Source organism: Gallinula chloropus (assembly GCF_964237585.1).
Source record: "Gallinula chloropus genome assembly, chromosome: 28".
NCBI classification, from domain to species: Eukaryota; Metazoa; Chordata; class Aves; order Gruiformes; family Rallidae; genus Gallinula; species Gallinula chloropus.
The window spans coordinates 334,018-355,989 of NC_140113.1; the positions used below are offsets into that span (position 1 = coordinate 334,018).

The following is a 21,972-nucleotide window of genomic DNA, read 5'->3' on the forward strand; positions in this document are numbered from 1 at the left end:
CCTGGTGAACAAGAGCCACGTTCCAGCCTGCTACAGGCTCCTTCCTCAGGTTTGGCATCGCATCTGCCCTCAAGAGTTATCCAGGGGTTTATTAAGGGGATGAAAAATAATAACAAAGGGGTGGGGTAAGACCTTGCTGGTTTATATTCAGATGGGTTCTTGTTTTCAGCAAACCTTTGGGTGTAGAAGAACCGCGCCCCTCCCCCCCCCCCCCCCCCCCCAACTATAGACTTTGGGAAGAGGTTTGTATTCTAGTCTTTAGGTTGATTTTATGCAGGGTGGTGAAAAGCTGCTGTGAGGAGGCTGCTGGCATGGGTGTGTATGCCTGTGGGTGCAGCAGCTTTTGGACCCCCTTGGGATTCAAAGCCCATCCCGCTCTCCTAGCTGGGTTCCAATGGTAGATGTTAAGGAGTGCAGGTTTCTTCGGAGGTCGCTCTGAATTTGGGTTTGATTCTGTCTCTTACAGAAGCACAAGCAGGGTGATGCTGTGCTGTACTCCAGCCCCGTGTTCTCTGGGGTCATCAAGCCTTACAGCACTGTCAGGGTCCCGTTGGTGCTGGAAGCCCAGAAGTTGGGACATCAGTCTGCTTCTGCTGTGCTCGCTGTGCTTGGGAACAAGAAATCCCCATTGGTGAGTCCTCGAGGTTCCTAATTCCAGGGATCCTTCCCGGGGCTGCAGTACGCAGCCAGGGTGGACAAGGAAAGGGGTTCGTGGTACAAGCAACAGCCAAGGTCTAGAGGAGAGGAAGGCTGGTGGGACTTCTTGGGCAGGTGACAGTCTGAGAGTCCGATGTGGCACATAATTATAGATAGGGGAGACAGGATAACGAGCGCAGTCTGCAACTCAGCATGGTCCCTGGAGCTGAGACTCTGCTGCGTGATTAGGTGAGCAGGAGCTGCTGCTTCAGAGCAGGAACTTTTGTTCAGGAGGGCACTGGGACACCCTGTGTGAGAAACCACGCTGAGAGCTTGGCCCATCACGTCGAGAAGTATCTGTCTTATCTCTGCGTAAAGCCCTGTGCATCTCCACACCCCTGGCATCTGCAAGGCAGGGACTCTTCCTTTTTCCAGCACAGGCTTGGAAATGGTGAAGCATTCCTGACGATGTTTCTGGAGCCTCCTGAAAAATGCTGTTAGCGTTCAGGCATGCACAGCAGCAGCAGTGACAGCAAGATGTAGGCAGGAGAATGCCTTGTGTAGTGTCCTGGCTTCATCTAGCTGAAATCTAGAACAAATGTAGTTAATTAAATTTAAGTTTAGAATGATATTAACTTTGGAAGCGGCTGTTTCAGGATGTCTTGCCATCTCTCTGAGCATGAAGTAGGATGCTACAGGAACCTTAAGCTTTCTGTACCCGAAAGGGAGGCTGGCCTTTTGAAAGCAGGCTGGGGATTGAAACTGTCATTAAAAGAGATGGAAACAATGCTGCTCAATCCCTGGATGCCAGGGAACATCTCAAGCCTGGCCTTTGTGGCTGTGCTGGTAGGAGAGACAGGCAAGCCTGAAGTGGGACAAACCAGTTGCTTGGGCGTAGACGGGGTGTTTCCCTGGAAAAGGGGGATTTCTGCCTTCTAGAACCAGCCTGCTGTTTAACTGCAGGTTCCTTGCAAAGCTTTTCTCCTTGAGCTAACAGCTTCTGGGTTCAAAGCTTCACCTTGCCTAAAGTATTTGCCTTTGGAAGTGAACGTCATCTTCATTGTCCTTGTGCTTCAGCTGGAGGAGCCCAGCTCTCCCTGGCAGGGGGTTGAGTGGCTCCACAAGCCCGTGAAGTCGGTCTTTAACATGCAGCATTTACGCTCCCTTGCCGCGAGCGCCGGTAGAGGCTTCCCTGGGTGTACTGAGCGCAGGGATGGGAGTTTCTGGCCGTGGGGCGGCATTCTCCCTGTTTCCTATAGTCTAAGCAGAGTAGTGGATTCATCTGAAGTTTTCTGGGCTAGCAGAGCATCAACTTGCACATGCTGCACTGGTGGCAAATCCTCCCCATAGGGATCCTGTGACCTCAGCCTGACCCCGGGGGAATGGCTGCAGTGCGTCACGGTGGAGCAGAGCGCGAGCTGGCTCTGAAGTCACCCCGTCAGCGCGGATACCGAGTCTGTGGCCACACCTTGCATTGCATTGAGTCCCTCTGGGTGTCTGTCGCTTGGTGTTGGGCTTGCAGTGGCTGCGTGCCAGCTTTGGTGTGGTGTATTCTGTCATGCTCTGTGGGAAGGAGCTGGTAAAACCCAGACCTGGGGTTACTGGTGGTCACTTGGACCACGGCTGTCTGCCAGGGACAGATGCTCTTCTTTCCTAAAGGATCTACCGTGACGTTATGGTACCCAGAAGCAAAGCCAGAGTGGTGCTGGGGTTTGTACGTGCAGCAGTATTACCCAGAGCAAAACTCCCATCTCTTTTCACGGGTGTCACATTGCCCGTCACGCTGTTGAACAGGGTTTTTCTTTCCCCCTTTAAGAAGACAGCAGATGAAGAGTTTCGTTGGCAAGGGGGATGGAGTGAAACTGAAGGAGGGAAGGGTTAGATGAGATATCGGGGGAAGTTCTTTCCAGAGAGAGTGGTGAGGGGCTGGAAGGAGCTGCCCAGAGAAGGGGTGGGTGCCCCATCCTTGGGAGTGTTCAAGGGAGTGTTGGATGGGGCCCTGGGCAACCTTGTGTAGCTCCAGGCATGGAGGTTGTTGGCCCTGCCTGTGGCAGGGTGTTGGAGCTCTCTGGTCCTTGAGGTCCCTTCCAAGCCAGACCGTTCTATGATTCGGAACTGGTGAAGTCCAACCAGAGCAGATGAAGTTCCCTGGTTTTTAGCGCTGTGAGAAGGTGGCTCAGCACAGGAACCCGTCTTCCTCCTCCTACCATGGCCTTTACAAGAAGAAAACTTGGAGGGTCTCAGGCTCTGGAGAGAAAAGCAATCCTGCTTGAGGGACAGAATGAATAATGAATCTCTTGTTCCTGTAGTACTGGGAGTGCCCAGAGGCAGCACCGAGAGGCAGCCAACGGACGTGATCTCTGCTGCCAAGAGCCTGCTTTGCTGGGGGCTCGCGCTGGTTTTCAGGGGGCAGCTTTGTGGGGGATGCGGAAGAAGTTACCGGCCAAGTGTGGCTGTCTGGAAGTCCCAGAGGACAGTTTGGGGCAAGATCCAGCGGGAAAAGGAGCGGGAGCAAGAAAAGGGGCAGGAGCAGGCATGGGGTAGAGGAAGGAGAGCTGAGCAAGGGGGAAAATACAAGTGTGGGGAGCTGGTTTTCTTTATCCCCCAGTAACAGGGGCCTGTGGCTTCCTGATGGGATCACTGTAGATCCCACACTTGCTCCAGGCCTTCTGCATCAGTGTTACAACACCTCAAACGACCGACAGCCGTAATCACCCTCCAGTCTAGGGGTGCCCTGAGAGCCATCTCTTCTTTAAACTTTCCCTTGCCTTTGTTTTTTTAATCTTCCCTACCTGGACAGGACATCAGCTTGAAGGCCGTTGGAGAGGGACCAGTTGTCCACGTGTATCCCAGCAAGATCGATTTTGGCGATATCCAAGTTCTGGCGGACGCTTCTCGCACTCTCTACCTCTCCAACCAGAGTGTTATCCCTGCGTCCTTCCGGGCAGAGGTGGTAAGTATCTGTGGGGATATTTCCCTACAGAAATGATGGCTCCATAGCAGCCTGGGACTTGATTTTTGCACGTGATGTTTCCATGTTGCTATCTGAGAGAGCAGCAAGGTATTCCACCGCAGCGCAGCAAGAGAAGCCCAGCACTGGGGGACCCCTCAGGGAGGCAGGGAGTTTTCCTGGATGGTTGAGCAGAAATTGATGCCAGGTCCTTTCCACAAGTTCTGGCTTTACATTGTGGGAGGTGTTTTGCTCTGAGCTGTGTATTTGGAGCTCTGAGATGAAGAGAAGCCCGTAGCCTTTTTCTCCTGAAAGGAGCATGGGTTTCCTGATCATCTCCCTGCTCTCTCTGCGTCTGTTTCAAGCTCCTCCTGGTGATGGAGACCATTGCTCTGCTGCCAGCTTGCTCCCTGTGAATGTGACTTTAGAAGGACTGGGGGGTCCAGTGCCCTGATCGCCCCATCTGTAAAGGGCAATCTGGAAAAAACAAGAGGAAGAGAGAGGAAGCTGGGGCCGTGCCCACAGGGCACAGCTGGCAGGTTTCTTCCTGCTTGTTTCTTCACTGCCCCTCTGTAAACATTCAGAGCTGGATTTCCCGAAGCAGAGAGTGCCAGGGCACCTCACTGCGGCTGATGATCAGTGGGAACGGAGTGCTTCAGTCCTGGGGGGGCTGTTGGGAAGCATATCCCCCGGCTGCGTGGCTGCTGCAGTGGGGTTTGAGCAGTCCTGGCCTTGAGCCTTTGTGCAAACCCGTCTGTGGGGAAGCCAGGAGAGATGCAGCTTGCCTTGGTGTGCTCTCCCTAGGGGAGGCTGGAGGGGAATAAAGCTTCTCCCGAGGATGAGCATCCCTTGGGCTGGGCAAAACAGGGTTAAAGAAGTGGGTCCGTTAAAGGAGGGTGCAATACAAGCTCCAGCATAGTTGCTGTTTCCAGACGCTTGGATTTAGGGAAACGAAGCCTTTATGGATTTACCCTCATGTCTTTAGTCCTTTCTCCTGCACCCCAGAAGAGAGCAGGGTCCGTGGTGTCCGTGCTCACTTAGCGTCTGCCGTGTCTTACAGGCTGGCAAACGCTCGCGCTGCAGGATTGAGCCCAGTAAAGGAGTGATCCCCCCCGAGACCAAGGTGGCTGTGACTGTCATAGCAAACTTGGATGACATTGAACAATTCAAGGACAAGGTGATCGTGTCCATAGAGAACAGCCACAGCTACAATGTCCTGATCCGGGCTTTCGGCATTGGCACCACCATCGTCATGGACAAACTTGCTCCAGAGCTCAACTTGGGCCCCCACTTCAGGTAAGTTATCTCTCTGCTCCGGGCTCTACTGTGGGCCCAGCAAGGAGGAGTTCTGCTGAAATCCTTGGGGCCGGTTCTCCTCCAGCACTCCAAGTTCTGGCTCGGTGCCACTGAAGCCCCAGGAACTCCTTTAGAAATGTTTTCTGGGCGGTTTTCAAGTTGTTAGATTCCCTCAGAAAGCCACTGAGCCAGACACCAGTTGGGAAATGGTTCCCGACTTGCCCTGGGTCAGAATCCATGTATTTTCTGGCTTGATGGAGTAAAGATTTGGAAGAAAACAGCAGGTTCTAGAAGCCTCCAGCTGGGAAACGTGACGTTACAAGTAGAAACACAGTACACAGTACTTTTTGCAGTAGCCTTGCTGGCTTCTTCACTGGCTGTGGAGTATCGTCTGGCAGCGGCAGAGAAACTTGGCAGTAGCTTGTTAGCAACTCCTTGACTAAGTTACCAGCACTGTTTGGTTTCCCTTCTGCCCCAGGGAGTCCGGGAGGAGCAGCAGAATTTGTCTTTGCCCTGTATCATCTCTGAGCTTGCTGTCTCTCTCCTGTCCCCTGCCAGGCTGCTCTCTATCAGATGTAGATACTCTTTCCTCCCTTCTCCTGCCTGTTTTCCTTGCTGTCTCTTCCGCCAGCTGCCACAGCACGGAGCAGCCATGGTGGCTGCAGGACCGGCCCTGAATGGAGGAGAAGTCTCCTGAGGTTGGGTGGGTTGGTCTGCGCAAACAGACCGGCTGCTGGATGCTGATAAACTTAGGGGCAACCAGGGTCTGGCTCTTGGTGTAACTTTGAGCTGGGTCAGTGTTTTTGGAGGTGGATTTGTTGCTGGGTGAGTGGTCAGATAAGGCCAGCGGGGCACTGAAGCCAGGTGGGTGCTGGGAAGAGGCAGTTCCTGAGCCATTTTCCATCTCTGCTTCTCTTCTAGCCTACGTCCCTGTTGTTACCGCTTCAAGATAACAAACGCAGGACGACGCATCCATCAGCTCTATTGGAGAATGGAAGGTTCCCCCCCATCTCCCCGTCGTGATTGTCTCCCTGCCATCCAAACCAAGGGCAAAGGTTCCTCCAAGACCTCCAGACCTGCCAGTCCCGTGTTTAAGATTCAACCTCTGACAGTGGAGCTGATGCCAGGCCAGACTGTGGAGATGACTCTGGAAGGCTCCTCCAGCACTCCTCAGGTGAGGTTCCCCCCCGGGTGCTGAGCTTTCCCCATCGCATCACCTCCACTGGGGCTTCTCCTGCAGCCCCTTGACTTCTCCCTGGGAAGATGAACAAGTGCGTTCAAGAAAATATCTCAACGCCCCGAGTGACCATGTCAGCACCAGTTGCACTCCTTGCTGGCCACCATCAGTTCCCAAGGGGTTTTTTTGGGGTGTTTCTATAGCTACCATCAAGCCAACTTGCCCATACCAAAACAGGGGCTGAAGGAACAGGGGCAAACAGTGGGTTACAGGGAAGGAAGGGCAGAGAAAATAAGTTAGGCTTAGCCTAGGAGCAGAGGCAGGGAGTGGATTGAGAAACCGCGAGGTAATTTCTCTGGGGGAAGCAGGGAGTAAAACAAAGGCCCTGGGAAGGGAGGGGAGCGTCTGGGAACAGCGTTTTTTTTCCCTCTACAGACAAACATGGGCAGAGGGCTTGCTTAGAGCCCAGTCCTGGAGGAGAAAAACGAGCCCAGCGCAGCAGCCAGAATGGTGGGAGTGATGTTCTCCATGGGGGAAGCTGCTCCCAGGGATCATTAGAAGTGACAGTTCCACTTGTATCAGTATTCCCAGAACAGCTCACCCCAGGCTCTTGGCCGGCCCCGTGTCCCAAGGGCGGTCAGGTCCGGCAGCGCCCTTGGATGGCAGCTCAGAGCGGGGGTAGCTCAGCGGAATCGCTGTGTCGTCTTCTTTCTGGCCCCTTCTTTCCAGGGGAAGCTCTGCAGAGGAGCTGCCAGCTAAGCCTGGGGCGCATTCCCTCGCTCCAGGCCCACTGGGCACAGATGTTTAGGCGAAGGTGGAATAAATCTGCATGAAGCTCCTGCTGTGTTTTGAAAGGTGTTTTGAAAGAGTTGCCTCGGCGGAGGCTCCAAGATGTGATTCCCGGCTGAGTTGGTTGCGGTGGGACTGTCCCCGTGCAGTTGTGAGTCCCGAGGTTTTGCTGAGGTGGAGAAAAAGGTCCAAGAAAGAAACTAAAATGCTTAGGGCATTGGAGAGGGTGTCTTGCCTGGAAATCTTGAGAAGGGCCCCTGGTGAAGGGGCTGGAGGGCAAATCATACGAGGAACGGCTGAGGGAGCTGGGGATGTTTAGCCTGGAGAAGAGGAGGCTGAGGGGAGACCTTATCACCACCTACAACTACCTGAAGGGAGGTTGTAGAGAGGTGTGCAATGGTCTCTTCAGCCAGGTGACAGAAGATAGAACAAGGGGAAATGACATGAAGCTGTGCCAGGGCAGGTTTAGATTGGATATTAGAAAAAAATATTTTACTGAAAGAGTTGTCAGGGCCTGCAACAGGCTGCCCAGGGAGGTGGTTGAGTCACCATCCCTGGATGTGTTCAAAAAAAGGGTAGATGAGGTACTTAGGGATATGGTTTAGCATAGGATGGGAATGGTTGGACTCGATGATCTTCAAAGGTCTCTTCCAACCTTGAGATTCTTGTGATTCTTGTGAAGAGTGGAGGGGGAGGAACCTGGGGAAGTAGAACCATGAGAAATCAAGGGAATGGGTTACCCAGCAAGGCTGTGTAAGCCCCTGGATCCCTGGCAGGGTTCAAGGCCAGGTTGGATGGGGCTTTGGCCTGCCTGGTCTAGGGAGGGTGTCCCTGCCCATGGCAGGGGGTTGGACCTAGATGATGTTTTTCAGCATGATGATCATGCTGAGCAGCAGGGCACATCGTGGCGATAACCGTTTGCGGGAGGGGGGGGATTATTCCAGTTCCACCTGACTTTGTGGGTGCCTTTTGTGGACGTTGGGGTGTAGCACTAAGGATTTTGGGAGAGCAGAATAAGTAGGATGGAGCATGAAGAGAGGACTAGCAAGGAGACCAGTGACTGTAGCTTTATGGCAGTGTAATAGTTGTGGAGGGTTGATGGCCAAGATCCCATGGCATGGGTTTATCCAGGCTATCAAATTCCTTCTGTGTCCACGGCTTGCAAATTCCATGGTGTTTTCTGGGCTCCCTGCTGGCACTTGGTGGGTGACGTGTGACTCTTGCCCACAGGTAGTGAAGGAGCGGCTGGTGTGTCATGCCATCGTGGGGAACCAGTTTGGGAAGAGACGGATAATGCAAGTGGCTGTCACGTGCGAGTTCATTGCTCCCACCCTGCAAGTGTCGCCCAGAGCAATGTCTTTCCGGGTGGAGAAGGTAGGTCTCTGGGTTGGGTCCTGGTGTTTAGTAGCATGGCTGAGGACTGAAAGCCCACGGAGGGGTGTGATGGCCTTCAGGGAAGGAAGTTAAACATCTTCTCCAAGTCCTCAGGGCTTTGCCATTGGTTTGAGCAGGACCAAGCTATTGCCATCAACACTGAGATGATTATTTCTCCCCTGTGGGGTTGGGGACCATCTCTCCAGCTCTATTTTGCCTGTGTTGAGCTGGAGGCAGAATCGAGCTGCTGAGCCCATGGCCAGGTGTGTGGGACCCACAAGAACAGCATGGGCCTCTCACAGCCATCCTCCTGTGTTGGGACTGGGGCGGGAGAGCAGGTCGCTGTGGCCGAGCGATGCCAAACGCCCTCCTCACCCCCCAACCCCCCGTGAGGTGGTCTGTGAGCAAAGCGACCGTGTTTTTAGAGGTGGGACTGCTTAACTTCACCGAAGGGCGGTGAGTCACCCCCCTCCCTGTTTTTTCCCCTTGTCTTTAGCAACCCAGCGATGTCCTGAGCCTTCAGTACAAGCCTCTCTCTTTAAAAAACACCTCCTCCCTGCCGCTCAGCATCGTCCTGATGGTAGAGCAACCCTTCTGGGTCTGCAGTGCGTCCCAGCAGCCTCTGCCAGACCAGGTGAGCAGCCCCAGACCTTCCCGCTGGTGGGGTTTGAAGAGGGAGGGGGATGGGGGTGCGTTTCCTTTGGGAAGCCCTCCAGGAGAGGTGGTTATTCCTTTGAATTGGCAGTCAGTTGGCATGAACAGCATCAGGTTTGAAAAGGAGAGAAAATACCATCTCAAATGGGGAAATACCTCCTGGCTCTAAGACAACTCGGAGCAGGAACCTAGGTGTGGGCCAACCGTGAGGTGAAGGTGTCTCTTGGAAGCCCTCCTTGGGTGACCTGAAGAGCTGCTTGCTCTCTTTGGGGGCAGCTCTGCCCTTGGGAAGGCCGAGGCGCTTGTCACCTGTGCTGCTGGCGGTGGGAGGTGTCAGACATGGGCTCTGCTAGAGACATGTTGGAAGCACGGCCACCGTTGCCATGCAGGTGATGAGCCCTCTCCAGGCTGAGGGCACAGTGCCCTAGGGCTCATGTTGAGTGTGAAGACAAAGGGGTTCCTCTAGAGTCAGGGCACGCCAGGATTTATTTCCCTCTTGCATTATGGGTGCAGAGCACAAGGGGGTGAGCCTGAGAGTCTCAGAGAAGAAAGCTGTGCTGCATGGTCAGGGGCACGTTATAAAGAAAATGAAGGCTGAAGCAAGAAGCCCACGTTGGGGTTGCACTTTGAACACTGAGGCGTTTTGTGCCACCAGACCTCGGAACTTCATCACACCAGTGGTTAATACTCGTCATCTTCTTGCAGCCCATAAAGCTGGGGACCGGGAAGGAACTTAATCTCTCCATCGGGTTTAACCCTGCTTTTGAAGAGGGTTGGAATAGTTGGGAAGCAGAGAAAACTCTGAAGATACAGTTTCCTGAGCACCCTCATGAGGAGCAAGTCACCATTCGGGGAGAAGTCTTCTTCCCAAATCTCCATATCCAGACCACAACCTTGGACTTTGGCTGCGTCTTGAATGACACCGAACACGAGCGCCACATCCAGATGACCAACTGCAGCCCGCTGCCCGTCCAGTACCACTGGCTGTTCCTGGTGGACGACTCCACAAGCCACCTGAGGTACGTGCACCTCTCCTTGAAGCTCTTCGTCCGCTGTCCCGTTTGTCCTTTGCAAAGCCTGAGATGGTTTGTGTAGCATCCGACAAATCCCTTTCACTTTCCCTTGTGGAAAAAGCACCTCCCAGCTTCAGGCAGGGAAGGTGCCCAGGGAGTGGGGCTTTTCCACAGCTTGAGGTGGGGATTTCCACGGCTCGAGGCAAGCGCCACCTTGAACTGAGTTCTCGTGTTCTGCTGCCCATGGCATTCACACAGCGGCTGTTGTGTGTGTTCCGGCGCTCGTTGTGTGTTGTGTGTTCTGGCGGGTTCTGCTGCGGCTTTGGGTGCAGCAGTAGGTGTCAGTAGGAGGACTTGTCCCCACGTCCCTTGGCACCAGGGCCACCCAGTGCTGGCCTGTGCTTTCCAAGCCCAAGAGCAATCTCTCAGTTGTGCTGTAGCGCATCTCTAAAGGCGTTTTCGAGCGGTTCTTCCCGCTGTGGCCTCTCTTGCATAGGTCAGAAGTTGACTCCGGGCAGTTTGAATTCCAGCAGCCAATGGTTTTTCCATACCGCCCCGGGAAACGGAGCGAAGTTACCCATTGAGGGGCAGCTCTTCCGAGTCCTAGAACAATTGGCTTTGCTGGACGCAAGCCCGCAGGTGCTGGTTCTTCCAGCAGATGCCGAGTCACCCAGCTCTGTTGCCTTGAGGGTCGTGAGTGTCCTTCTGGCAGGATCCTCTGCTCCAAAGGGTTTGGCATTGCCCCTTTGCTGGCTTGTTAGCGCTGCGGCCATTTAGGACAGCTCCCTTTTCTGCTCCGCATGTTAATTAAGCGGTAATGTGCTCTCTCAGGGTCCCTCAGGAGACACCATGTGATCCTTGTGGCAGAGCTGGAAATGAAGACGGTCTCCAAGCTATTAACACCTCACATTGCTCATTAAGAGCCCGGCAGAAGGGCAGCATGTCAGATCTATTTTTCTGGTCCACGTTAAGCACTGTTGGTATTGTAAATTATCAGATGAAACTAAGGGGGTCTGACATGGAAGGAATCAACCGTCAGGGCTGGTGACGGTGAGATGGATAGAATGGTGGTCAGACCGGTGTGTGGCTGGAGAGTCTCCAGGCGCTCCCGGTGTGTGTGTCCCATTGGCACAGGCACCTTCCTTCTCACCCAGAAGAAATCAGGCTGCCCGAAGGCAGCTGAGGTACCTGGGTGTCCCGTGCAGTGCTGGGCTCTGTCCAGTTGAGGCACAGCAGGCTGGAGGCTCCAACCCATCCCAGCCCCGGCTCCATTCCAGCTCTGGCTCCATCCTGCCTTGTTACACGTAGAGAAAGCCACCAGCGTCGCTGCTTGCTCGTACCGCCCCGTGGCTGTGGGTCACTCTTGGGGAGATGTTCTGCATCAGTGTCTGGCTGAGCCACAGAACTTCTCGCCGTGGCTCTGCAGGTGGGGAAGGCACGGTCTGGGGTGGCAGGTGCTTTTGGGAGGGTGCTGCTGGGTCTGTACCAGCCCATGGCTGCCTGGCTCTGTCCCTTTGCCCTCCAGTCTGGGCTTGTTGCAGGGTTCGTGTGTGTCTCCCTTTGCTGCCACGCTCCCCACCCCGGTGAGGTGTTCACCCCTGTCCCCATCTGCTGCTCCTTGCACCCGGCTGCCGGCACCGCCGCTATACCGGCATCGTTCCCAAGCACTGACCTGCTCTGACCCACTTATGGAGCTGCTGAGCTCCCACCTTGGTGCCGGATCCTGCCAAGGAGCTGCTCCTGCTGCCCTCCCTCCTTCCCACTGCAGCTCCACCATCAAAGCTTTGTTGTTTTCCAGGTTAACTCCTCCAACACCAAATTCTTTCACAAAAGCCAAACCACCAAAGGAGGAGGGAGCTCAGCTGGAGTGCCCAGCACCTTCAGAGAGCATCCTCGGGAATGGGAGTGTGGAGGAACCACTTGAAGCCCTGGCAGGGGTGGGGGATTCTGTCCCACAGCCACCAGATGCAGATGACACCCTGGAAACAGAGGTAGGTGATTTTCTACACCTCCCACCAGCGTTGCCTCCCCCAGCTTACTGCAGAGGGCCCGTGCTCATGCCAGCCTTCCTTCTGCTGCCCGGAGAGTGGGCTTGGCAGCAGGGCCAGCGGCTGGATGCAGGCCTGTGGGGAGGGAGAAGTTGGAATCCCAGAAGGCTTTGGGTTGGAAGGGTCTGTAAAGATCAAATCCCACCCTCTGTCATGGTCAGGGACAGCCTTGCTGGCCCAGGCTGCCCAAAGCCCCATCCAACCTGGCCTTGAACCCTGCCAGGGATGGGACTTCCACAGCCCCTTGGGCACCCTGTGCCAGGGCCTCCCCACCCTCAGAGTAACGCACGCACATGTAACCTCTGTGGGACACCACAGGCCTAGGAAAGTGCTGTCAGCATCTTTGGGAACACGTGCTAGGTGAAGCTTTGCTGGGTTTGGAAACGTAAGAGACCACAAAAAGCATCGAAAGATGAGAAGACTCTGCCCTCCCCAGTACCTTATCTCCTGGGGAGATGCCCCATAAATCTTTGTAGTAGATTCTGCTGAGGCCAAGGCCGTAGCACAAAGCATGTCTTCACCTCTTAAACTTCCAGAGCAACCACAAAGCCCTCATCTATAAACAGGGGGTCAGAAGCCCAGGGCCAAGGTTCCTTTTGGACAGTGGCTTTTCTGAGGTTAAACACCAGCTCCTCACTGCTGGAAGACAGGAACCCATCTCGGCTGCCTTCTTCAGGAAGGTGCCTGTGGAAAAGAGTGTGCCAGCTGAGCTCTTCAGCTGATGAGTGCAGGAGATGAAACTAAGCACCACCCAGAACAGGAGAGTTGCGCCGAGCGCTTCCCAAGTCCTTATTTTCCTGTTGGTGGAGTTTTGCTTGCAGCTGGACTCCTGGTTTGTCACAGAGAAGCTGCCCTGTCCCAGGCATCAGGCTTCTGGCACGTTCCTCGGGCAGCAGCGAACAGGCCCAGGCTGGCACCAGGCTGCACAATGGAACCCTTGGGGTCTCTGCCAGCCCTGAGCGCCTGGTGTACCCCGCTTCCTCCTGCAAGCTGGCGTGTAGGATGTACAGTTGGAGCCCGTGTCTCATCTGCGGGTGGGCTTGGACCCATGCTCAAGCATTGGCAGGGACATACCTGTACTTGGCTTGCGCCCAGGTCCCATCTCAGCTGCTTCCTGGCTTGATGAGGTGGTAGAGCCACGAGCGGAGTGGTCTGGCTCAGCCCCAGCAGCTGCTTACTGCAGCCCATGGCACTTGTTTTCCAGCCTCTACCAGAGGGTGCTGCGAAGCCAGAGGGTGCTGTGGAGCCAGACAGCACTGTGGAGTCTCAGAGCTCTGTGACCATCAAGCAGCTGATGTCAGATGTCAGTCTGGAGCTTCCCACCATGGAGGTGGACGAGGTGAGTGGGAACCTGTCTCGCTTCTGTGGTCACACTGGTGGCTCTAAGGACGTGCGCTGATGTTCCTCTGGAGGCAGTGGGAGGCCCGTTCTGCAGCAGAGAGAGCTTCTGGCTGCCAAGAGACCTCCCAAATTACTCTAACGTGGAGTATTAATTAACACATTCATTACTGAGTATGGGAGAAGATTTTCCCCATGGTCTTTCCACTTTTAAGCAGGGTGGCTGCAGGATGAGACTGGGTTTGAGGAAGAGGCCCTCCAGCCATGTCTGTCCTTTGCTGCAAGCAGTGGCTCCCTCCTCTCCTGCACCCATTTCCACACCTGATGTCTCAGTGTCTCTTCCCCTTCCTCCAGGTTTTCCACATCCTGCCGCTGTATGGCGTGCTGCAGCCGGGCGAGAGCGAGCGGGTCAGGGTCACCTTCTCTGGCCATGCAGACATCATTGCCCGCGTCACGGCGCTGTGCCGCGTGGAGGGAGGCCCGACCTATGAGGTTGCGCTGCGTGGGGAGGCCTCGCTCATCCACTACCTCCTGGACAGCACGGAGATGGACTGCGGGCTGCAGGTACCAGGCGCTTCTCTTGGCAGGAATCCTTGAGACCATCCCTGGCAGGTGGCTGCCCACCGAGGTCCAGGACTCTCACTGGCTTCTTTGGTTGTTTGGCTTGGAGGTGCAGCTTTGGGGTGACAGGTCCTGTGTCCAAGCTGGTTTTAATGGTCATCTCCATTGCCCTTCCTGAAGCTGGGAATCCCTCCTCTTCAACGAACTCTGGCTCCCAGGGCAGGCGGTGATCTCCAGGGAGTTGTGCCCTGAGACATCCATCTGCAGATCCGCTCCCGGATCCTGGGGTCCAAGGAGATGGTCTCTTTCAGTGCTCTCCATAGACCAGACCACGGTGGGCTGGCCATGCTGGATGGGGCGGTTGCCTTGATCTGTCCTGAATTTCCTTGGAGCCTTTGCAGAGGCTCTGCTCCATCCAGGGCTCCATCCAGGGCTCCATCAATCCGAGAAGCGGGGGAAGTCCGAGGGGACTAAGCTCACTGGAGATGGATCAGAGACTGAATAGGGGCTCAGCCAAGAAGGTCCTTGGCACTAGTTAAGGCTTGCTGTCCAGACCACTGAGCACCCCCAGCTCAAGGGGGCTGGTAACAGAAGAAGCTTCCTGGTGGGAGCCATGGTCCTCCTTTGTGTTTCAGCTGGCTGTCAGATGACGCCTTAAAGTGCTGAGGACTTGTATCTTAAAATCCTAGAACAGTTTGGGTTGGAAGGGACCTTAGAGGTCATCTTGTCCACCTTCACTGAGCAGGGACATCTTCCACTAGGTCAGGTTGCTCAGAGCCTCATCCAGCCTGACCAGATGTTTCCAGCAGTGGGGCATCCCCCAGTTTATTACTGAGCTTTTTGTGGTGGTTGCTGCACCTCTGCGCGCTGCCATAAATACCTGCGTGGGTTCCTCAGGTTGGCCTGGGAGAGTCAGGTGCCCGTCCCTCCTCTTCCTCTGCCTCTCTCCTGCGTTGTGTCCATCGGCTCTCATCCCAGTGTCAGCAGGAGGAGATTGCCAACATCCAGATGTGTGTCCTCAGTTTCCCGCCCCTCTGTCTTCTCTCCAGCTGTTTACCGAAGTCACCAAATCAGAGGTCACCCTGCGGAACAGCGGGAAGATGGGATTCACCTACGTGGTGCTGAGCCCCAGCACGGCCACCACGGACAGTCCTCAGCTTGGCGTGCCCCTGGTCCTGCCCAGCACCGTGAGTAGCACGAGGGGTTGACGCTGGTTCCACATCAGGCTGCCCAGGAGGGGGTTATAGGGGAGGAACAAAAGGTTGGGCAAGCAGAGTCCTAGTTGTACCAGGTGAAGTTGTGCTGGTAGCGGCACTGGAGCGGGATGGTGCAAGGTCTCCTGAGCGTCTCCTTCCCCTCAGGGTTGGGTGGTGGGACAGGACTTCCTCCAGGTCCCTGCCTGCCTCCTGTCAGCACTAAGGACGTAAACAGTCCCTCTCTTGGGCACGCAGCTCCTGCGTCGGAACTCGCGCCGGCCCCTCGCTTCTCCAGCTCGTAGCATCCCCTGTCCCAGTGCCTGGGTTCTGCCTGGATCCCTCAGCTGAAGCAGCATTCCTATCAGGAATGGCGATGGGAAGAAGAGGCCAAATGGCTTTCACATGTGTTCGTGCCAGTCTGCTGCAAGGGGTGACACTGCTCCAGAGGACACGGCTCTGCTTGGCCCTGGGCAGTTGCTGCTGTGCAAGCAGCTTGGCAGGACTTGCTTTTGCAGATGCCGTGTTGGGAGCTGGAGTCCGGGGCTCCGGGGACCAAGAGGCAGGATGTGTCCTGCTCAGCAGCTTCTCCCTGCGGCGTGGGGGGGAGCAGGGAGCTGAAGGACCAGCCCAGTGAGCTGAGAAGAGCTGTGGCTGTGCCCTGTCCCCTGAGCAGTGTTGCCACCTGTTTGTATTGGCTCTCAACCTGCTTGGCATGAGCCCAACTCCAGAATCAGACAGCCCTTCTCTAGGAGCCCACTGAGGAGGGGATTTGTGGGGAACTCATTCATCCCTGGAGCTCGTCCGAGCCTCTGCCTCTGCTTTTCCAGGGGTGTAAGTTTGCAGGTCACTGTGAGTCTAGATCGTGCCATGTACCCTCGGTGTAACCACCCAGGCAGGAGCTGTTGGTTGGGCTCATGAGTAAGAGGTCAGGCTCTTGGACACCAGCCTGGGAGCCACTGCAGTGCCGTGACAGGAGCTGCTGGCCCTGCTGAGAGTTTGGGCACGCCGCTCCTCCTCCACAGCAGCTGGCAGAAGGGCTTTTCTTTGCTGCTTGGGTCTGGCAGAGGGTGGGCAGTGTTGGCAGGAGGACAAACCACAGCCCGGTGTAGGAGACTTGAGCTTTTGGGTGCAGGGAAGCTGGAAGGCGATGTGTTGTGTGAGAACCTGCAACGTGCCTTCTCATCTCAGCTTACCGGTGGTCTGAGCCACCCCTCTGCCAAGCCCTCTGGTTGAATTCCCCTTCTCTTCTTCCACACCTCCAGGGTTACATTGGACCTGGCAGAGAGCAAGTGCTCACTGTCTATCACCTGCCGGGAGTGCCTGGAGTCTTCTGCAGGACCTTCCAGATCCAAGTGGGTCACCTGGAGCCAGAAGAGATCAGGCTGAAAGGAGAGGGGAATTTTCCCAGGATTTATTTGGACCTTCCGAGGAGAATCAAAGGTGAGCACTGTCTGACTGCTCCTCGGGGAGGTTCCCTGGGGGTCTTTTTCTGCCCCCCTGTGTCATCATGCTCATAGGGCAGCTCACACCCACCTCCACCAAGCCTGGAGGTTTCAGGGCTGTTGTTCTTCTGGTTGCTTTCTAGAAGCACATGGGCTTTGCTCCAGAGAGCCATCCTGGCCAGTGTCATCTGTTGGTGGCCTGGATAAAGGGGACAGCTAGAAAGCAGTGTTGGGGAAAGCTGTAATGTGGGCTGGCAGGGATTTGGGCAGGGGTGGGGGGGATGAGATGCTCCCTTGTGTGGAGGAAGATGGGAGGGAGAGAACATAGAAGAAAAGCAGCATCCTCTTTCCATGCGTTGCTGGAGGAATGTGTTTGTGGGAAGGGCCAACGCTGGGGGTGTGGAGCTTCCCAGCTTTAACGGGGACGCCGCTGCGCCCACACTTCTATTTGTGGCTGTTTTCTTCCTTCAGGAAATGAGAACTATGAGCACATCCTCACAGAGGCAATAGAAAAGCTTGGAGGAGGCAGCCAGAGAGACGACGCGGTGGTTGTCAGGGAGGCCACGGCCAGCGAGCCACCCATGGACGACTCTGGCACTGTGGTGAGACCGGCTGCTGCCCTGTTTGGCAGGGGCCACCCTCTCTCTGTGTCACTTGTCCCCCTTGCATGCTGCAGCTGGCTCCCCTGGGCTGGCCACAAACATAGGGCTCCTCTGGTAGTAGTCCTTCCCGTGGGTGCCTGAGCTTCCTGAGTGCCCGAGTGGGAGGTCCTGAAGACTGTGCTCAAGCAACTGAGATGTGTCTCCAAGAGCTGTCAGCACTGATGTGGTTCCCTCATGGAGAGAGCTTTTGTCTGAGCTGCCCTGGCAGCGGCTGGGGACAGGCAGCTACTTGGAGCTCTGGCAGGTCCTTGACTTGTTTGGTCAGATCAGCTTGCATAAGGGTGGCTGAGCAGGCGAAGGTGCTGGAGTTCATCTCCCTTCAGATATGGTCCTGGCAGATTCTGAGCAGCTGGACAGAAGGACCCCATCATAGACTGTATTGGCAGGGACATGCAGAGGCCATCTACCCCCTGCAGCGAGTAGGGACACCTTTAAGTAAATCAGGTTGCTCAAAGCTTCATCCTTGAACGTCTTCAGGCATGAAGCCTCCACCACCTCCTTGGGCAAGCTGTGCCAGGGTCTCACCACCCTCAGAGTGAAGGACTTCTTCCTGCTTCTTACCAAGAGCAGGGTGGGATTAACTTGCCTTTGCTAACCAGCCACTGTCTTTGTTTTCCTCAGCTGGACGTTGGGCTGCAGATGGAGATGGAGAACATGCTGATAGAGCAGCACGCCCTGGAGCAGCAGAAAGCTCTCTCCTCCGGTTCCCTGGAGGACGCTGCCTTTGACCAGTGTGCTCGTCGGAGGCTTCTCAAGTTAGTAGGGCCCCTGTGCTCTGATGGTAGCGCACAATGGTGCGCCCCTGCTCCTGGGAGCTCCTTGTCTCTGGGAATAGCTGGGGACTTGAGAAGGGGGTTGGTCCTGACAGTTTGGACGTGCTACCAGTGAGCAGCCTGAGGACTTTTTTCCAGTGGCTTTTCACAGCAGAGGAGTTGTGCCCAGTGTCTGTTTAAACTCATTTTATTCTAAGAACCTGTTAGTAGCTGATAAAAGCTTGGACCTGGGTGCCCCGTGACGTACCAAAGTCTTCTTAGCAGAAGATCAGACCTTGGGCTTCATGGGCTGGAGTTTCTGCAGCAGTGTCTACAGAAGCACCTGCTTTGTTTGCATCCTCCTCCACCTTAAGGACTCTCCTTGCTTCTCCTTCCAGAGTGGAGCTGCCCGAGTACATCCTGGACTTTGGCCACGTCGTTCTTGGTGACATCCACACGCACGTCGTGAAGATCACCAACCCCGGGCAGCTCCCCGCGTCCTTCTGCGCCGACGGACGGGCTCTGTGTGGCACCGGTAACCCATGCTGGAGAGACTTCCCGCGGGCTTGAAGGACCTGTCTCTGACAGATGAGCTGGGGCCACGGGGAAGGGTTTTGAGTGCTCTTTTGCATCGTTTTCTCTTCCTTCCTCCCCCTGCTCGGTGCTCGGCAGCCTGAACTCTCCTGGCCCGCAGTGTCCAGCCACCTGGGCTGCCCTGACGCTTCATTGCGGGGGCTCCGTGGGCTGATCACCTTGGTCACCTCTCAGCATCTTCTGCTCTTGGCTACCAGGAGCATCTCCTGAGTGTCTTTGTGCGCTCCATGAGCTTGTGTTGGGAGCAGACGGGACCCTTGGTGCTTTGGAAACACTTTGTTTAGAGTTCGTAATGGCACAGTGCTGCTTTAGCCTCTATTGAGACAACAGCCTGTGAGGTCAAAACAGGCTTTCAAAACAGGTCCTTGAGGACCATCAGATGGTGACTTGCTGCGTCTGAAGGGTGGTCAGGTGTCTCCTCTAAATTGTCTTCCAAGCAGCACCACAGCACAAGGGAATCTTCCCTGGAAGTTCTTTGGAGAGATCTGCGCATCCTTCCTGGGGGCCTGGTGAAGGAATTGCTGGTGCTCCTCAGCTGATGGGTTTCCGTTTTACCCTGCGGGTCTTGAATTCAGGCTGTGAAATTCCTTTCCCTTTGAGCGGTGACAAGAGAGAAGGAGTGGCAGTCTTCTCTGGAGACACAAAGGGTCCTTCTGCCTGACAGTCCTGTGGACACCCATACAGTCTGAAGATACTTGTGACCAATTTCACGTTGCTGGTGTATCTCAGCTGCTTTATTTTCACCCATTCAAGGTTTTAGTGTGGATCTGGGCTGCGTGAAGAACCTGCCCTTCTGTGAGACCGAGACCTTTGAAGTGCGCTTTGACCCGCAGAGTGCCAACCTGCCGGTGGGAGAAGTGAATGTTGTCCTGCCCATCAAGGTAGTGTATTCTTCCTCATCTCCTTGTGCCAGCACGGCCTTTTGAGGCAGCTGTCAGGTTGGGGGCAGCAGCAGATGTTGCCTGGACCTTCAGCTGGATGCTCTGCCCCTCACTAGGCAGAAGAAGGCCCCACATTTCCCATCTGCCTCCGTGCCAGTGTGGCTGAGCCATCCGTCTGCGTGTCCAGGGACAGACTGGAGTTTGCTGCTGTCCAGTGTGGACAGAGTCAGGAAGCAACCATCCAGCTCCACAACCAACTCCAGGTCCCCTGTTCCATCACCGTGAATGAGCCCATTGTGAAAAGGAGGAAGAGACGACGCGGGACACGTAACTTCTCGGTTGGGTTTTCTGTGCCTCTCGTGCCTTTTCTGCCACTGTGGGTGCCTCACCGCGTGGGGACGGCTCGTGGGAGGGAGATTGGAGGGTATGGAGCAAGGCTGGTTCACCTGGACTTCTTGAGCAGCTGATGCTTCGCTTCTCTGCCACCTTCACCCATTCGTCCTCCTCCAAGGACGGTGCCTGCCCGTCTGCCTGCCCTGCCCACAGGTTTTCCCTCCAGTTCTAGGCTGTAGTGGCCACATCTGGTCTGGATGTGGGTGCTCTTGGCGCCGTGACGGTGTCTCAGAGCACTGTGGGAACTTGAGGGTCTGTCCTCACAGCCCAAAGAGACCTCACAAGGTTCCTTCCTGTGCCCAGGTGGACAAGTATTTGCCACTTTACATTAAACAAAAGCTGCTCCAGCAGTGGAAGAACAAGCGCTGTGTCTTCCAGGTGCTGCCCTCGGCTGGGACCCTGACTCCGGGACAGCGCTACAGCGTGCGAGTCAGGTTTACACCCAGGAAAGAGGTGAGATTGACGTGCGGAAAATAGACTCTCTAACTTGCTGAGAAGTATAAACTCCATCCGAGTCCTCATCCTGTTCCTGCAGCCGAGGGGAAGGCTTAAAACTATCGTTCAGATCCTGTTCTGGTACCTGGTAAATTTTATCGGGTCTGGTACACCTCTGCCCTATACTGCACGTCGAGCAACACCCCCTCAGTTTACCTTTGTGTTTTTTATTCTCCCTCTCGAGTGCTAGTACCATAGGATCTTGTGGTGGGACTAATCCACACTCCCTTTGCCACTCTGGATGGTGTTGGAGGGTATAAAACATACCCAGATATGTAACTTCATCCCATTTTCCTTCTCTTCTTAGAAATAACATCAATTGTAATAAGGTGTTATAATCTAATGTTCCATTTAGTGGCCATTTAGCCCCATCTTCTAATTTATCCCAAGGCCACTACTGATTACAATATTTCATAAGTGTTTTCTTATTTTCAGTGCCTCCTGATCCCACCAATTCCTTCCAGTGGGCTAGCACACACCCTAGGGGATTCTTCTTAGAGGCTCCACTTTGATTGTTACCCATCATTTTAGGATTAGACTGCGACGGTTACAGTTTGATCCTTCCCTTTCTAGTACTTTCTGTGGGGATGTAGGGGGAAAACTGCGCCTGCGCGTGTCCAAAAACACAGTTAGGTGAACACGCAGTCAAGCAGCAGAGCAGTACAAAGTGGCCGGCACTGGTGAAGGTGAGACCCCAATTCCCTTGCCTGAATCACAGGATGCGCCTACAACTCCACGAGTGGTAAATGTTCCTTTCTACAGCACTACAGCCAGGCAGTAGGGACAACGTCCTTGCTATGGCTGTAGTGGTATATTGTTCCCTTGCCCTTAGACTTTCAGGTTGTCATCGCCTTCCAAACGAGTGCGGCTTTACCCACCGGAACAACCAGACAGGTGGGTGTTACTGAGACTAAAAGGTCTCTTCAAGCTCAGATAATTTAGAAAGAATCTAAATTTTCCTTTTCTGTTGTTTTAATTCTAGGCAGAGGACCCAGGCTTCTGCTCCAGCTGATGCGGATATGTGGGAGCGACGCTTTAAAATTGAATGTTTTGTATTGTCAGCACTTATTATTATTTTTATTATTTTTCTTATTGTGTTTTTATTGTTGTTATAGTTGTGCATAGTAATAAAGTTTTGTTTTTGTTCAGTTATACAGTTCTGTGCACTGAAAAAGATTAGTTTCGTTTAGTTAATCAAGAGTTTCTATCTGTATCTCTATTGGACATCAGGGGGAGAAAGTTGCTACACCACGTGACTCATAACTTTACAGTAGACAAAGAAGGGATATGGTTCACAGTAACTTTGCATGCGATTCACCACGTCTTGGATCAATTAGATCAGACACGGTGGAAATATTTCATTTCCCACATATTCCTTTCTCTTAGTTTTATTGCTCTTCGAGATCTGTATTAAGTTTTTGATCTCAACCTTCATCTAATATCTACCACAAGTTCCAACCAATCTCTTCACAGGGATTCGGGACTACAAATTGGGGCCCTTTACTTAGTTTACAGTAACTTGATTTCACAATCACTCACTCATGCACACCACAGCAAACACCAAGATTTACGCCAGACAGCAAGTTTTACGACAAACAGTTGACATTCTATTAATTAATTGTCTGTTAAACTCTATCTATATCCATCCCCTCAGCATTACTGCATGTCACTGAATCACTGGTACCAGCAAGCAGCCCCAGCCCAGGCCCCTTCCCGGGCTC

The 21,972-nt window shown here is 54.4% G+C and overlaps 1 protein-coding gene across 1 annotated transcript; it reads left to right on the forward strand.

Annotated features, from left to right (window-relative positions):
- Positions 1 to 6,023: 6,023 nt before the first annotated feature.
- On the forward strand, positions 6,024 to 21,403 carry LOC311201689 (hydrocephalus-inducing protein homolog; the record flags this gene model as incomplete). Its single annotated transcript, XM_084276118.1, has 17 exons — positions 6,024 to 6,056; positions 8,079 to 8,186; positions 8,719 to 8,856; positions 9,582 to 9,895; positions 11,688 to 11,880; positions 13,142 to 13,276; positions 13,630 to 13,839; positions 14,886 to 15,023; positions 16,295 to 16,472; positions 16,946 to 17,076; positions 17,758 to 17,891; positions 18,287 to 18,423; positions 19,236 to 19,363; positions 19,480 to 19,701; positions 20,135 to 20,209; positions 21,084 to 21,145; positions 21,234 to 21,403. 17 exons carry the CDS (start codon positions 6,024 to 6,026, stop codon positions 21,364 to 21,366), a joined length of 2,469 nt encoding a protein of 822 aa, XP_084132244.1. The 3' UTR covers positions 21,367 to 21,403.
- Between the last annotated feature and the right edge of the window lie 569 nt (positions 21,404 to 21,972).